The sequence below is a fragment of the Nansenia antarctica genome (genome assembly GCF_963989245.1).
Source record: "Nansenia antarctica genome assembly, chromosome: 8".
NCBI lineage: Eukaryota > Metazoa > Chordata > Actinopteri > Argentiniformes > Microstomatidae > Nansenia > Nansenia antarctica.
The window spans coordinates 41470538-41483874 of record NC_137678.1 but is presented as its reverse complement, the minus strand read 5'-3'; the positions used below and the strand labels follow the sequence as shown (position 1 = coordinate 41483874).

The following is a 13337-nucleotide window of genomic DNA, read 5'->3' as shown; positions in this document are numbered from 1 at the left end:
GTGTTTATTTCTGTTGCGTGTGCTATAAGGATCTTTTTTCGTTTGTTATCAACACACTGTAGTGTTTAGACGTTCCTTTTTTAGTCTCTTCCGTCAGCGATGTCTTTTTTGTGGACATCGCAATAATGACAATGAATGACTCCAACCAAAACACAGAGTATTAACCAGATCTGTCAGCGCACGATGTTCCTCCAAAGATACCCGTGACTCAATCCTCAGCCACCACATACACACGAGTCCATCAGTAGTCATAAAGCGTTGTCCAAAAATCACGTTACCAAGCGCCTTTCTCAGAACAATTCGTCGTCTAGAATCCAAAAATCAATCCATCATAGTGGTGGTCAAAAACGTAGAAAGAGGATCTCTTGGGGACGCGGACACATTTGCCCGTGAAGGAGAGATGACAAATAAGCGGAAACATTTCTCAGTAGAGTCGAACGGGGATAGATCATCATCCTTTACGCGTATCCTTAACTGTAGTTACATTTCGCGTGTCATATGCCATTAGACATGGACATATGTCAATGCGCGGCTGTCATGCACAAATCAGCTTGTAACGTTAGACACACAGCACATCGGCATGATAACGTTTTGTTGTTGTTGTGCTTGTTATAAAGAAAAGGTCTATAATGCATTGAAATGAATGATACAACCCATTAATAATATTACATAATAACAACTGCTCGGATTAGATTGCGGGTGGAAATAGGTCAAAATGCGCATCATGTACAAGTCAGCCGAACGTTTGATAGATAACTTTACATATGTGTACCATCATCCGCTGTCAAACGCCACAGGTAATAATTGATTTATGATTGTACATCTCTGAAATGCTCGACTGTCATGCAGCGTTGCGTTACTGTAACGTTAGACACAGCACCGACATAAAAGCGATTTTTGGGTTATGCTTGTTATAAATAAAAGGTCTATAATGCATTGTAATGACATTAAACTAAGACAATATGATGGTTATCATAATTTTTAAAATCTTTATTAATAAGTAATTACAGAGAATTAAAATGACATTTCCGCATTGAATAGAGCGACATAAGATTTCTGTAGATGATTCGCAATGCATCCTGGAATCAAGGGGTACGGCTTCAAAGCTAGTCTGGTCCTGAAATCGCTCGAAACGAAGTCATAGTTAGCCCTCCCCCTTACCCCTAGCCCTCGATGAAATATGAATTGGGACAGCCCTACCCCGAAACGTGAACGCGCAAATCGAGCCATGGGGTGAAAACGAAGGGCTAGGGGTGAATTGGGACGGGGCCTTACTCTACCCCCTACCTATACCCTTACTCTACCCCTACCTATACCCTTACTCTACCCCTACCTATACCCTTACTCTACCCCTACCTATACCCTTACTCTACCCCTACCTATACCCTTACTCTACCCCTACCTATACCCTTACTCTACCCCCTACATATACCCTTACTCTACCCCCTACCTATACCCTTACTCTACCCCCTACCCCTACCTATACCCTTACTCTACCCCCTACCTATACCCTTACTCTACCCCTACCTATACCCTTACTCTACCCCCTACCTATACCTTACTCTACCCCCTACATATACCCTTACTCTACCCCCTACCTATACCCTTACTCTACGCCCTACCTATACCCTTACTCTACCCCTACCTATACCCTTACTCTACCCCCTACATATACCCTTACTCTACCCCCTACCTATACCCTTACTCTACCCCTACCTATACCCTTACTCTACCCCCTACATATACCCTTACTCTACCCCTACCTATACCCTTACTCTACCCCCTACCTATACCCTTACTCTACCCCTACCTATACCCTTACTCTACCCCCTACCTATACCCTTACTCTACCCCTACCTATACCCTTACTCTACCCCTACCTATACCCTTACTCTACCCCTACCTATACCCTTACTCTACCCCCTACCTATACCCTTACTCTACCCCTACCTATACCCTTACTCTACCCCTACATATACCCTTACTCTACCCCCTACCCCTACTCTACCCCTACCTATACCCTTACTCTACAGCTACCTATACCCTTACTCTACCCCTACCTATACCCTTACTCTACCCCTACCTATACCCTTACTCTACCCCCTACCTATACCCTTACTCTACCCCTACCTATACCCTTACTCTACCCCCTACCTATACCCTTACTCTACCCCCTACCTATACCCTTACTCTACCCCTACCTATACCCTTACTCTACCCCTACCTATACCCTTACTCTACCCCCTACCTATACCCTTACTCTACCCCCTACCTATACCCTTACTCTACCCCTACCTATACCCTTACTCTACCCCCTACCTATACCCTACCCCTACCTATACCCTTACTCTACCCCCTACCTATACCCTTACTCTACCCCCTACCTATACCCTTACTCTACCCCCTACCTATACCCTTACTCTACCCCTACCTATACCCTTACTCTACCCCTACCTATACCCTTACTCTACCCCCTACCTATACCCTTACCCTACCCCCTACCTATACCCTTACTCTACCCCCTACCTATACCCTTACTCTACCCCTACCTATACCCTTACTCTACCCCCTACCTATACCCTTACCCTACCCCCTACCCCTACCTATACCCTTACTCTACCCCTACCTATACCCTTACTCTACCCCCTACCTATACCCTTACCCTACCCCCTACCCCTACCTATACCCTTACTCTACCCCCTACCTATACCCTTACCCTACCCCCTACCCCTACCTATTACCCTACCCCCAGATGTCCACCTGGGCCCCAACCTGTGAGAGGCACAAAACAACTAAACACTAAGTGGCTTTTATCCCTATCCCTGCACACTAGGGATGTAACGACAGTTAAGACAGTTAATTATCGATTATCGAGTTAATTATCGATACACGTGACGGTTCAAATCGGTGAGATGAAAAATGTATCGCGATACTCTTTTTAAACAGCAGAGGGCGGAATCTACTTTTCAGAATCAGAATTCTTTTTATTGCCCAGTATATTCGCACATACAGGAAATGTACTTGGTGTGTGGTTGGTGCATAAGTCATAAAGATGCAGACAACAATATAATTTAAAAAAACAACAACAACAATGTAATGAACAACTAAGTCTCTGATGTGAAGCATCTCGTCCCTTGAGTCGAATCGCAATAAACAGAATTAAAAGACAAAAAGAGAACCAATTACGCACCAACCTACCTCAGAAATAAAAAGGGATTCTTTAAGAAAATACAGTATTTTTGTAGTTTTTGTCTGAAAACTAAAATAGCCATTTGTCTACAATCTCATTTTGTTCAAAGAATTGTGAGAAAATGTTAGCGTGAATCGTGAGTTGAGTGTATCGTTATATCCCTACTGCACACCTTACCTTGCCTCTACCCTATACCCAGCCTGCCTAGACGCTTCCCTTGCCCCCTAAACACACAATTGTTGAGTGTGCGTGTGTTCACTGGTGCATGTCCCTATGTGTGTATTGCAGGTGGAATCAGAATCAGGTCAGAACACCCCAGCTCCTTCGGCTGGCATCGTAGGGGCTCTGATGGAGGTGATGCAGAAAAGGAGCAAGGCAATTCACTCCTCAGGTACGCACACACACACACACACACACACACACACACACACACACACTCGAAATCCCCTCCAGTCTGAAACAGACAAACAGAAATAGAAAACAGAACCCCAGCTCTGGATGGTGCATATCAGATCCAGCTGTTGAATAAATAATCTACTTACTTGTTTATCTTTAGGTTAATGGCCCTGTCATGCCAAAACCTGGCATTGCCAAAACCTGATTTGCCTAATCGTTCGAACGCTCTTGCTAATCGTTTGCTAATCGTTCGAACGTTCGACGTGCGTTCCAGACTAGGTGGCGACTGTGACGTCATTCTACTGCGCTGTGTTTACTACCGCAGCAGATTAATGTGTGTATCTTAAACTGCGAAGACAAATGTAATCTTCTTGCACTTGAATAGCATTAAGGTTGATGCAGGCTCACTAGTCAGCTATATAATATATAACATTTTATATGAAAACACCTGCTAGCATGCTCATTTCACACGTAATTCGCTCCGCTAACGTAGTACGGAGTTGGCTAGTTAAACCACATCGCAGTGATAAATATAATTCCATAACTGCATACTACTACGGAGCACACACACACGCACAGAGGAAAACAGTTGGCTAGTTAAATCACATCACAGTGATAAATATAATTCCATTGTAGCCTCTCGTTTCTTGGGCTGCGTTCGTAATTTTGCTCTGAGAGCGCCGGAACGCACATTAGGTGCAACGTCATAAAGGGACCAAGTAATTTGATTGGACAAGAGGCATTCCATGAGTGGTGATCAGATTTCCAGAACGTATTTACGAACGCAGCCTCGATTATCGCTGTTTTGAAATTATCGCTGGTAGAATTGCGCCGCTCTTTTCCCATTGACATCACGGTGTCAAGTAATGTAAATAAATGTGCTGAATTTAGATGCCCTTTTGTGTTTTCATGCAGGGATGCAAGGATTCTGACCACCTGTAATCATATTGTAATAAACCTTCTTGATGGGGTAGACCAAACCGGTCTACTGTCAGACCACAAGCACAGAGGACACAGACAATGACTTGAAATACAAAAGGGCCACTTTATTTTACAAGGCAGAGGACAGAGGTCGGAGCACACCACCACACGACACAGAGCTACAAAAACCAATAGAAATACTTTATTCATCAACAATTCATAAGCCTCACAGCAGGTTATTCGTGGCCTGCCAAGACCTATACCCCCCTCAAGCAGTCTATCCCAGTTAACCAGCGCATAAGGCACTTACCAGCGCAACAATTCACACCCCTGGATTAACCAGCTATCATACAGAATAATTACACCCTATAATATAGGCACACATGACTTCATCCTCTCACTAGGCACACATGATTTCATCCTCTCACTAGGCACACATGACTTCATCCTCTCACTAGGCACACATGATTTCATCCTCTCACTAGGCACACATGATTTCATCCTCTCACTAGGCACACATGATTTCATCCTCTCACTAGGCACACATGATTTCATCCTCTCACTAGGCACACATGACTTCATCCTCTCACTAGGCACACATGACTTCATCCTCTCACTAGGCACACATGACTTCATCCTCTCACTAGGCACACATGACTTCATCCTCTCACTAGGCACACATGATTTCATCCTCTCACTAGGCACACATGATTTCATCCTCTCACTAGGCACACATGATTTCACCCTCTCACTAGGCACACATGATTTCATCCTCTCACTAGGCACACATGATTTCATCCTCTCACTAGGCACACATGATTTCATCCTCTCACTAGGCACACATGACTTCACCCTCTCACTAGGCACACATGATTTCATCCTCTCACTAGGCACACATGATTTCATCCTCTCACTAGGCACACATGATTAGGGCGCTTTGATTAACAGGTACGACCAGACTTCCTTTGACCAACCCGACAGCTCCCCCAGCCTCAGATCCCACCAATTAACCCCGCTGTTTTAGACTATTTAAAAACCTAAAAAAAATCGAACAATCCCCCCCCCCCCCAGACACGGACAATAACAACACAGAACATATATGTTAACATTAAAAAGGCACTTAACTTGCCCAGGTGGCAAGACCCTCCCCCGGGGTCTGCGCGTTGTGGCACCGTGTCGACTCGGCTCGTAGTGACGGAGCCGCCGGGGGACCCGTCGACACAGTGCTGAACGTGGAACGCTCCTCAGTTGTTAGGAGCGCCGCAAACTGGAGTCGGAGAGTGGCTGTATGGCACCTAGTAGGTTTACCACAGTACCTTTGATCAGCGTGCGTAAAGTTCTACTTTTCCGAATAGTCACCAAGGCACGCTGCAAGCGTCCCGTTGTCCAGCTGAAGCCCCGTAATATGGGATTGTAGTGCTGCACACCTGGATTTTATAACGTTGTATTTGATAACGTTTATTCCGTTCTGCTTTTATTTGATAGTCGGGGTCTTATAGGGCTCTCCCAACCCGAGGTGCTCTCCACGCTCTCTTCCTGCTGATTGCGCGATTTCCTCCGTGTGTGTGTGTGTGTGTGTGTGCGTGCTCCGTAGTAGTAGCCTATGCAGTTATGGAATTTATTGTAAAAAAGTTTATCTGGTAGGTATTAAACCTGGATAGGCTGAGAGCCGCTGCCACCACCTTTGTTTTACCGGTCTGGTCCGGATGTCAGAACCCTGAGAATACCACTCACACGACCACAGTGTACCAAAAAGATATATCACTTTATTTAATAAAATACAAGTTCAAGTTCATCAGCTCTGCGCGGGTTACTAGTGGGCCGCTAGGAGACCGGCCCTGCCACGACCTATCCCCCCTCCACACAGTCTGTTCCCCCCCCGGGCAGCCCTCGCTCGGGAGCGGAGCTTGGTGGACGATACAGGGCTTTTCCCTAATGACTTGTCCCGCTCCCATGGGAACCAAAGTTCTCTACAATATTTATCACTGCGATGTGCCAACTCCGTACTACGTTAGCGGAGCGAGTTACGTGTGAAATTAGCAGGTGTTTTCATATAAAATGTTATATATTATATAGCTGACTAGTGAGCCTGCATCAACCTTAATGCTATTCAAGTGCAAGAAGATTACATTTGTCTTCGCAGTTTAAGATACACACATTAATCTGCTGCGGTAGTAAACACAGCGCAGTAGAATGACGTCACAGTCGCCACCTAGTCTGGAACGCACGTCGAACGTTCGAACGATTAGCAAACGATTAGCAAGAGCGTTCGAACGATTAGGCCTGCCAGGTTTTGGCATGACAGCCCCCCTCCACCCACCACGTTTGTTTGTTTGTGTGTAAATGTGTTTTTCTTGTTGTTGTTGTTGTTGTTGTTAAATGTCTCTCTTATTCATGCCCTCTCTCTCTCTCTAACTCTCCAGATGAGGATGATGATGATGATGACGAAGAGGACTTTGAGGATGACGACGAGTGGGATGACTAATGATCTTCCTCAGCCCCCAGATGATTACAACACTAAATTGTTCCTGTCCTTCGAAATTGTATTCAAATTATAATGTAAATGTTCTATCAATTTGCTGTATATTTTTGTTGCCTTTTTTTTTTTTTGGTTATTAATCTGTGCAATACCTCATTTAATCTGTAAAGGTTTGTCATGTATCTTTCTGTAAAGTTTTTTTTTTTTTTTTTTTTTTTACATGTGCAATTGTACATCAAGCCTCTCTTGATCTGTAGAGTTGAATGTTTCTTTTCTTTTCTCTGTCAGCAGTTGAAGGGATATCTAAGGAACGAACTGACAGGATCCGTAATGTTGTAATTGTTTGTTCAAATCGAGAACACTATTTTCATACCCTCACTTCTCTATCTACTTTATTTTTACTTAGTCAAATGCTAGTTTATCGCTCATATTTTCTTAAGAATCAGCTCTCCTTTTTTGGAATATTTAGCCCCCATCCGTTGTCAATTGTAAATTTACTCAGAGTTTTGAGCCTGCTATATTTTTGCACGAATCGAAAGAGGAAACTCACTACTACGTGAATACTGACTATCTGCAGCATATGCTTCAAAAGCTGAGGAGGTTTCACCTCAACATCTAGCACTCCCCACCAGGACACTACACACAGACACACATAATAGCCTATGACATAATGGCTATCCGTTCTGTATTTTAGTTTGTTTTATTGTTATCACACTATAGTGTACCAGAGGTAATACACAAATAGATTTTTCGTTGATCTTTTTTTCTCTTCTTTTTTTTTACAGTAGCAATCAGTGTCAGTAATGCGTAAAAGTTTGAATCAGGTCAGTGTTCATGTAAAATCTTGAGAATGAATTCTACAAATACCTAATTTTGACAGATTTGCAGCTTACTGCCACTTAACGACTCCACCATACTAACGGCTGTCATACAGAAACAGAAAACTAAGTTAACACTCATCTGCTATCCAGTAGACACTAACATGACGCCATGCAGAGTAATACTGCATATTCAGGAGGAACCAATGCTGTTTTGTTTTTTTGCAGTATTGTCTCAGTTTTACTATCTGCTTGTTCAACGGTTTGTGCTCGATACATACAGTAAACAGGATATGGACATCAAACCTTTCAAAAGTAGGTTGGACAAATAATGGACTCATAAATTGTACACTCAAATAAATGGTAATATTTACATACCTGTCTCTCTTTGTTTGCATGTTTGTTCAATTCTGGCCGTTGTGTGTATTGTCGTCTGTTTGTTTGGGCAGAGTTTATATGTTTGAGAGAGTGTGTTTGCAAGCCTGTCAGTGGACAACAGTCAAGATGTTGCCTGAAGAGATGGGTCTTCAGTCTACAGCGGAAGATGGGTAATGACTTCAGTCCTTCCTGTCTAGATGGGTAATGACTTCAGTCCTTCCTGTCTAGATGGGTAATGACTTCAGTCCTTCCTGTCTTGCTTCTGTGCATTTGTTGTGAGCAGCTTGATGGTGCTCACAACAAATATATATATATATATATTATTTATTTTTTTAAATCTAATTTGTTTCCGTAGTATGATATAAACTCCTCAAAAAAAGTTTGGAAAGTTCTTAGTGAGTGGTTTGAGTGGATCACACATAACATTGCCATTCCTGTGGATCTCATTGGTAAGCTGTCCACAAACGTCCCTGTAGGACCTGACCAAGTACTATTTGCATAGTTAAAAATACTCTGCTACACTCTTAGAAAAAAAGGTTCCTTTTGGTTCCATGTAGAACCCTCTGTTGGAAAAGTTTCTTCAAAAGGTTCTCCCACAGGAACAGCCACAGAACACTCTTTTTTCCGTAGTATGATATAAACTCCACAAAAAAAGTTTGGAAATGTTATTTCAGTCGATTCTTCCTCCCCTTTAATAATACCAATTGGTATTGTATTTTATATCGTTGGAAAGCCTGATTAGTCACCTTTACAACGAGGTACAACTTGTAAGGATCATGCATTCATGGAATGAGTAACAGCTAAACGTGTGGGTAGCGGCCCACTGCATTATTACAGTGTTACTAATGGATTGTTATTATGTGTTATATGATAATGCTGTGTTATTGATACATTATCACAGTGTTATGTACGGTGGCCGACAAGGGCAAACGCGCTGCAAAGACCGAAAGCATTTCCATTAGGAGAATCGCGCTGCATATAGAGAAACGACACAAACTCAAAAACACATACAAAATCCAAAACAAATGCAACAACGGAAACGTGCTGCAGAAAGCCAAAACAAATACATTAACAGCAAACGCGCTGCAAATACAGAAACGATACAAAGTCAAAAACACATACAACCCCCGACAACACATGCAACAAGAAAAACGCTGCAAATTCACAACGGAAGTGTTCTGGGGGGTAACGATAAGTGGAACGGACCGGAGACGTATTTGAACCATGAGGTTTGATCGTCAAGCCAAGGCTAGATGAAAAGGTGGCATAAAAAAGGTAACATTATAGTGATTATGTTCTTTTTTTACATTAAGGCTTTAATATTGTGCCATTCTTCTTTGGTTCTTTTGTTCATAAACATGTAAGTTTATATTTTGGGTATTGTCACGATCCAACTGTTCCTAGTTGTCATGGTAAGCTCAGGGGGGTGTTGATTGGCTACCCAGGATACATGGGGGAGTGGCTTGCCTGTTGGCGGGACTCTCGAAAGGTATATGACAGGTGCTCATTAGCTACCTGGGGAGTCGAGAGTCGAGAGAGTGGAGAAGAGTAATACTGATTGAGACGCCTTACCTAGAAGAGAACCCCTTGGACAATTACTATCAAGACTAATACCGTGTGGAATAGTGGATTACCCCCGAGGTCGTGTTGTGTCGTGTCCGGTTTTGTTTGTTTTGTTATATGTCAATACTGGACGGGAAGGAAGACCCCACTGAACGAACGTGCGGGCTGTTCAGTATCCCCGCGGACCACGCCACGATACATCGGAGCCAGGTAAGCCATTTCCCCTTAACATCTACCTGAGTGCTGTCAGCTAACCCTGAGCTAATCTACCTGTGTCCGGCCTATTATCAATAGCATACCCCTTTTATAATTAGCATACTGAATTTCATTCTCAGATTTGATATAAAGACTATCATAGTTGGGTCATTTGTGGAGACAACCCCAACCCAACTCAACCCAACCCTACTTGGTGAAGACAGGAACCACAGGCAACCGGTGAAAATCACAGGCATATGGGCTACCATGTCAGGTAAAATAGTCTTACTGAAAGACCTTGTATAAAAAATATTGATGGGAATCTATAGCCTACCTTAATACTTGATGTCTTTTATTTTCAGAGAATCCACAGCTCCTGTTTGAAGGGACCGTGTTCCTGCCACTCCACAGAGAAGATCCCCTGACAGGCTGTGAAGAGTACAAGGAGGGAGCAAAGCTTCTCTTCCCACCCTCAGCCATCACTGACACCCTCCTGTTCCTACATCATAAATGTTTTTGGGAACCACGCCAACTTGTTGGGATAGGTATGAAGTCAACTGCCACCAATGGGCAATACTGTGAAATTGTTGATAAGGTTAGGGTTAAGGTTAGGGTTAGGGTTAGGGTAACCATAGGGTTTCCAATTCAAAATGGAATAATCCTGAGAGAAGCCCCGACAGGCGCACATAACAGGCGCACCCCTGCGCTATCAGAACGAGCTACCCCAATGTCACGTCGGAATTCGACGTTTGGATGCAAATGTCACGTCGGAATTCGACGTTTGGATGCAATCTCACGTCAGAATTCGACGTTTGTCCATAAACGTCGAATTCTGCCGTCTGCCGTGTGAGACCAGGCTGATTAGAGTTAGTAGATTTGTGACAGCCCCCCAGTGTGTCTGAATTGGAGTCCTAGTATACTGTACTTCCAAATGGTTTAGCATGGGGGGTTAGGTTCAGTACTAGATTTGGGCCGAGGTCCAATAGTGTCCTACCTACAAAAGGTTTTGTACAAATAATCATTTTGTTCATATAATAATGTTGTACACATAATAATTTTGTTCCTATGTATAATAGTTCCTGCAATTTCCTGTAAATGTCTTTATCAATTAGTAATCCACAGTATGATTATGTATTTGTGTATGTTGTTTTTTAAATAATAAAATGCTGAGACAATACTATGACATTCATTGTGTTCTTCATATTTCCAAGACATCTTAAGACCCATGTCAATGTAATTCGTAATTGTAAGTCGCTTTGGATTAAAAGCGTCTGCTAAATGGCGGAAGAAAAAAAAAGAAAAAAAAAAGACTCTCATGCAGTACCACATAACGACACCTGGGGTCGCTTGACACAACGGCAGGCGGGGAACATAGGACCCTTTTTCGGAAGCGGGGAACATAGAACCCTTTTTCGGAAGCGGGGAACATAGAACCCGGGGAACATAGGACCCGGGGAACATAGGGATGACCCCCTCCGAAACAGGAACAGTGGCTGGAAATTGTACAAGATCTTTTTGTTATGGAAAAGTTGACATACGTTCTGAGAATCCAAGAAAACGCATTCAATAGGAAATGGGAAAAGTGGAATATTTACAGAGTTGACACCTAAGAGTAAGCTGTGCATTTTATTATGTGTATCTCCAGACAACTAGTGTGTATATTGTTGTTTTTTGTTGTTTATGTGTTGTGTTGTCAATGTTTCATGAAAACTCATAAAAACATAAGTGTGAAAAAAGATTTTATTGTTCATTTGCTCATTGTTTGTTTCTTTGTTGGTCTTGGTAGGTTACATTGTTAATTCTTGTATTTTCTTCTTCCTGCTCCTTTTTTGCCCATGGGGAAATTAATTAAGTATATAAGTATATATTAATTAAGTATAGGGCACATAAAAATATATGACAATCTCATGTGCAAAAATAAATAAATGAAATGAAATGAAAACATAAGGAGACACCACACATCCACTCTGCTCGTTACGGAAATAGTCAGTTACGTGTTCTCCGCCTTCGGAACAATCCCAAGTGCAAAGGTGGCGACGGAGGGTGGACACAGCCAGGGCCAGGGCCACGGCTCCGGGCTCTTCTCCTCCCCTGAGGCGGTGGCCACCATGGCCGTGGCTGACATGAACATGAGCCGCTGTTTGTGGGCCTGCGCAAGCTCTGGAGAGAGCCATGGTTAAACGGGTTAGGTCTAACGCCGGGTGTTGGAGCCAAAAAAGCTTTATATTATTATTTATGAAAAGCCACTTGAATGGTATTTTGAAAGTGGTACTTTGGCCCATAAAGACTTTTATTTTGAAAATGGGTGTCGCCCAATCTAAGGACATAATTGATATTAGGAAGTGATCTCTCCTTGCTTGGGCTTGATGAGTCCTGACACGTGAGGGTGCGACACAGTTTTTCAACCATCACGATAAACCACCACATTAGAAAAGATTTGTTGTTTTGTTTGATACACGTTTTGGTTTGGTACAAGTTATTTTGTTTGACAACTTTGTTTGATAACTTTGCTTTTGAATTCCGATCGGGGATAGGCCCGACCCAGAAGTGACACACATACAAACAAACATTGACACACGCGTACATACCACACCACACCAACATAATATATTATATTACTTTCGTTTGTTACTTTTATTTGGACTTTGGATTACAAGACCACTTCAATTCATGGAAAGGTCCAGAGTCTTTGTTGCAAACGGAGGAACTACAAACAAACAGGTGCGTTGGAACCAACACCCACTCATGCCAGGACGATGGCTAATTTGATCATTTTGATAGACATGATAGCCATCACATTAAGTTGAAAAACTCTCGCAAGTTGAAGAACTCGCGCAAATTGGAAACACTGGGAAACGTTCGCCAAGTTGGACATACTTTTCCTGTTGTGTTTGAGACGGAGCAAGACTGCTCGTTTGGAAGGACATTGGATGCGTGAGTAACGCAAACCTTCAACAGCGCTGTTTGTGCTGTGCTACGGAATTGTTATGTTGTTGTTGGACAGAGTTTAATGCATTGTGTTTATGGATGCTACGTTGCGCTATTGTTATTGTTTTGAGAAGCGCTTTGATATTGTGTTTGATGCGCTAAGAGTGGACACGTCATATAATCAGAATGGCGGATGAATTGAAACCGGACAGCCAGTCTTCTGCGGCTGCTGCAGATAAAGATCTGATATTATTGATTGGATCCCGTAGAGCTAAACTGGGAAAATGTACACGGAAAATGAATCAAATAAGACCATTGCTATGTGTTGATGGAAATGTTAATAATATAACTGAACTAGTTGAAGGGTTCAAACTCACATTGAACGAGTTTAAGGAATTTCATGAAACTGTGCACTTGATGTTATCACAAGAGGTACAACCTGATGATGTGAATTGGTTTGAAACAAAAA

General features: G+C 42.8%; 1 protein-coding gene across 2 annotated transcripts in view; it reads left to right on the top strand.

Annotated features, from left to right (window-relative positions):
- Positions 1–7054, top strand: part of LOC308164558 (actin nucleation-promoting factor WASL-like) — a 35295-nt gene extending 28241 nt beyond the window's left edge. For both annotated transcript variants that reach the window (XM_080538626.1, XM_080538625.1), the window contains 2 exons: positions 3479–3581; positions 6931–7054. In XM_080538626.1, the coding sequence (XP_080394752.1) occupies positions 3479–3581; positions 6931–6992 (165 nt within the window). In that variant the 3' untranslated portion in view covers positions 6993–7054. The remainder of the gene's footprint in view (positions 1–3478; positions 3582–6930) is intronic.
- Positions 7055–13337: the final 6283 nt, after the last annotated feature.